General features: G+C 41.4%; 1 protein-coding gene across 1 annotated transcript; it reads right to left on the bottom strand.

The window, feature by feature from the left end:
- Positions 1-368: 368 nt before the first annotated feature.
- On the bottom strand, positions 369-1,298 carry LOC134496830 (vomeronasal type-2 receptor 26-like). The gene has a single exon (XM_063302542.1). It carries the CDS (start codon positions 1,296-1,298, stop codon positions 369-371), a length of 930 nt encoding a protein of 309 aa, XP_063158612.1.
- Positions 1,299-2,093: the final 795 nt, after the last annotated feature.

The raw sequence follows: 2,093 nt of genomic DNA, 5'->3' as shown, positions 1-2,093 counted from the left end.
CAGGGGGAAAAGAGGCACTTTGTTAAGCTTCATGCTCAAAGCTGAAATCTAATGTTGCTCTTGTTCAAATTATGATTCACTTATATGAGTGTGTCTGTCTGTGCTTTGTTCTGATTCCTTGTGTTGCCATGCTAAACTTTTTATTATGGAAAAATGGTTCTCAGAAGCTAGAAGTGGCCTCTGCTCAGATCTCTGGAAGGGTCTGAAGGAAGGGAGGGAGAAAGTATCACATAGCTAAAGAGGAGGAGAGAATCCCTATTGGGAAGATTCATAAGTAAGAGAACATTAGAATTGTTAGAGTCCATTGGTCTACAGATACAAACCTTCTGTTCATGTAAAAGCCCTTTTGAGCAACCATGGTACTCCCATTAAGATACCCTCCTGGTCAGATGTTCTTTTGTGTTCAAATGTGGGTTTAAGAGTATGATGCAGCACTTGGGAAGAAAGATGCAGCCCAGGAGACCTGCAGTAGAAGCCAAAATGGAGAAGATCTCCACAGCCACCATGTATTTCCCTTTGGTGCTCAGATAGGCTGGAATGAAGGACACCCAAATGCTACAAAACATAAGCATGCTGAAGGTGATCAGCTTGGCTTCATTGAAAGTATCAGGCAATTTTCGAGCAAAGAAAGCCACAGTGAAACTGATGGTGGCCAGCAGACCAAGGTAGCTCAGGACAATATAAAACATTAGATCTGAGCCTTCATTACATTGCACAATGATCTCATCAGTCAGGGAATGCATGTCCAACTCTGGGAAGGGAGGAAATGACATCAGCCACACTACACAGATAACAGCTTGAATGAAGGAGCAGAGGGCAATGACAGATCCGGCCAGTTTTTTCCCTACCCACTTCCTCATCTGATTTCCTGGCTTGGTGGCCAGGAAGGCCAGAACAACAATGATGGTTTTGGCCAAGATGCAGGAAACAGAGATGGAGAAAATGGTGCCAAACAGAGTTTGCCTGAGAATACAAGTCACTTCCCCAGGCCAACCAATAAAGAGCAAGGGGCACAGAAAGCAAAGAAGAAGAGAGGAGAGAAGGATGCATGTGATGTTCCTGTTGTTGGCTTTGACAATGGGGGTGTCCCAGTGCAGAAAGAAGGTCACTGCCACTAAAATGAGTGTTGCAGAAAAGAAAAAAATCAAGGAAGTCAGAGTGACTCCCAAGGGTTCATCAAAGGATAAATAGCTAAACTTTTTGGGAAGGCACCGGTCTTTTTCTTCATTGGAATAATGATCTTCTGGGCATCTCTCACATTGGTCTGCATCTGAAATACATGAAGAAGGCCTTGTCATTTCCAAATACAGAGAATATTGTACAAAGCTAACTTAGAGAAATCACACTTGTTGAGTCCATTCACAATAATGCTTTCTTAACCATTACTAAATTGTTTGACTTATGCCAAAGTATTCAGTTGAATTTCCATACAATTTGCAGGCTATTTTCCTCTTTCATTTTTCTGAAAACCACTGCATCTCTCAACATAGTGGAGGTCATAATATAAAGAATGCATGCAAGTATTTGAATTATCTCCTATAAAAATAAAAGAAAGCTATCCCTAGTCCCATTCCAGAGTGAACTGGCATTAATCTATTCCCCTATGTACTATAACAAAGTTGGAAAGAATGAAAATAAGGATAAGCTCCTCCTGTATAATTTTATTTTTTACTTGCCGGTTTGGACTGAAATTCTTCCTTTGGGACATTGGGTGCAATTATAGCAACAAGATTGTTTCCCCTCCTGAACAACCTTGCTGTACCCCTGGTGGCAACTCTCCACACATCTGGCACGAGGAGGTACCTAAAAACAATCATCAGGAAGGTTTATGGGTAGCATTCCCTAAACACTTCTGGAAATTCACAGCTTCATTTGGAGACAGCAAAATTAGAAACAGGGCTAGCTTAATAAATGTTATGGGTGTGCAAAGTCTTCTGAGGTCAAGACCTCCTAAGATCAAAATGATTGTTGGGTCTTCCAGGTTTGGAGCAAACAGTCCTGTGTTCCTCAATCCATGTTGATACCCATTTGTTGTCATACAATCACAAAACTAACTGGTAGAAAGGATGGTAATCTCTACTGAAGAATGGATG

The sequence above is a fragment of the Candoia aspera genome, chromosome 4 (genome assembly GCF_035149785.1).
Source record: "Candoia aspera isolate rCanAsp1 chromosome 4, rCanAsp1.hap2, whole genome shotgun sequence".
NCBI classification, from domain to species: Eukaryota; Metazoa; Chordata; class Lepidosauria; order Squamata; family Boidae; genus Candoia; species Candoia aspera.
Note: the sequence above shows the minus strand (reverse complement) of the source record. Positions and strands in the feature narration are given on the sequence as shown.

Coding starts and splice junctions, on each gene's coding strand:
- LOC134496830 (XM_063302542.1), bottom strand. CDS start 1,298: ATGACAAGGCCTTCTTCATGTATTTCAGATGCAGACCAATGTGAGAGA.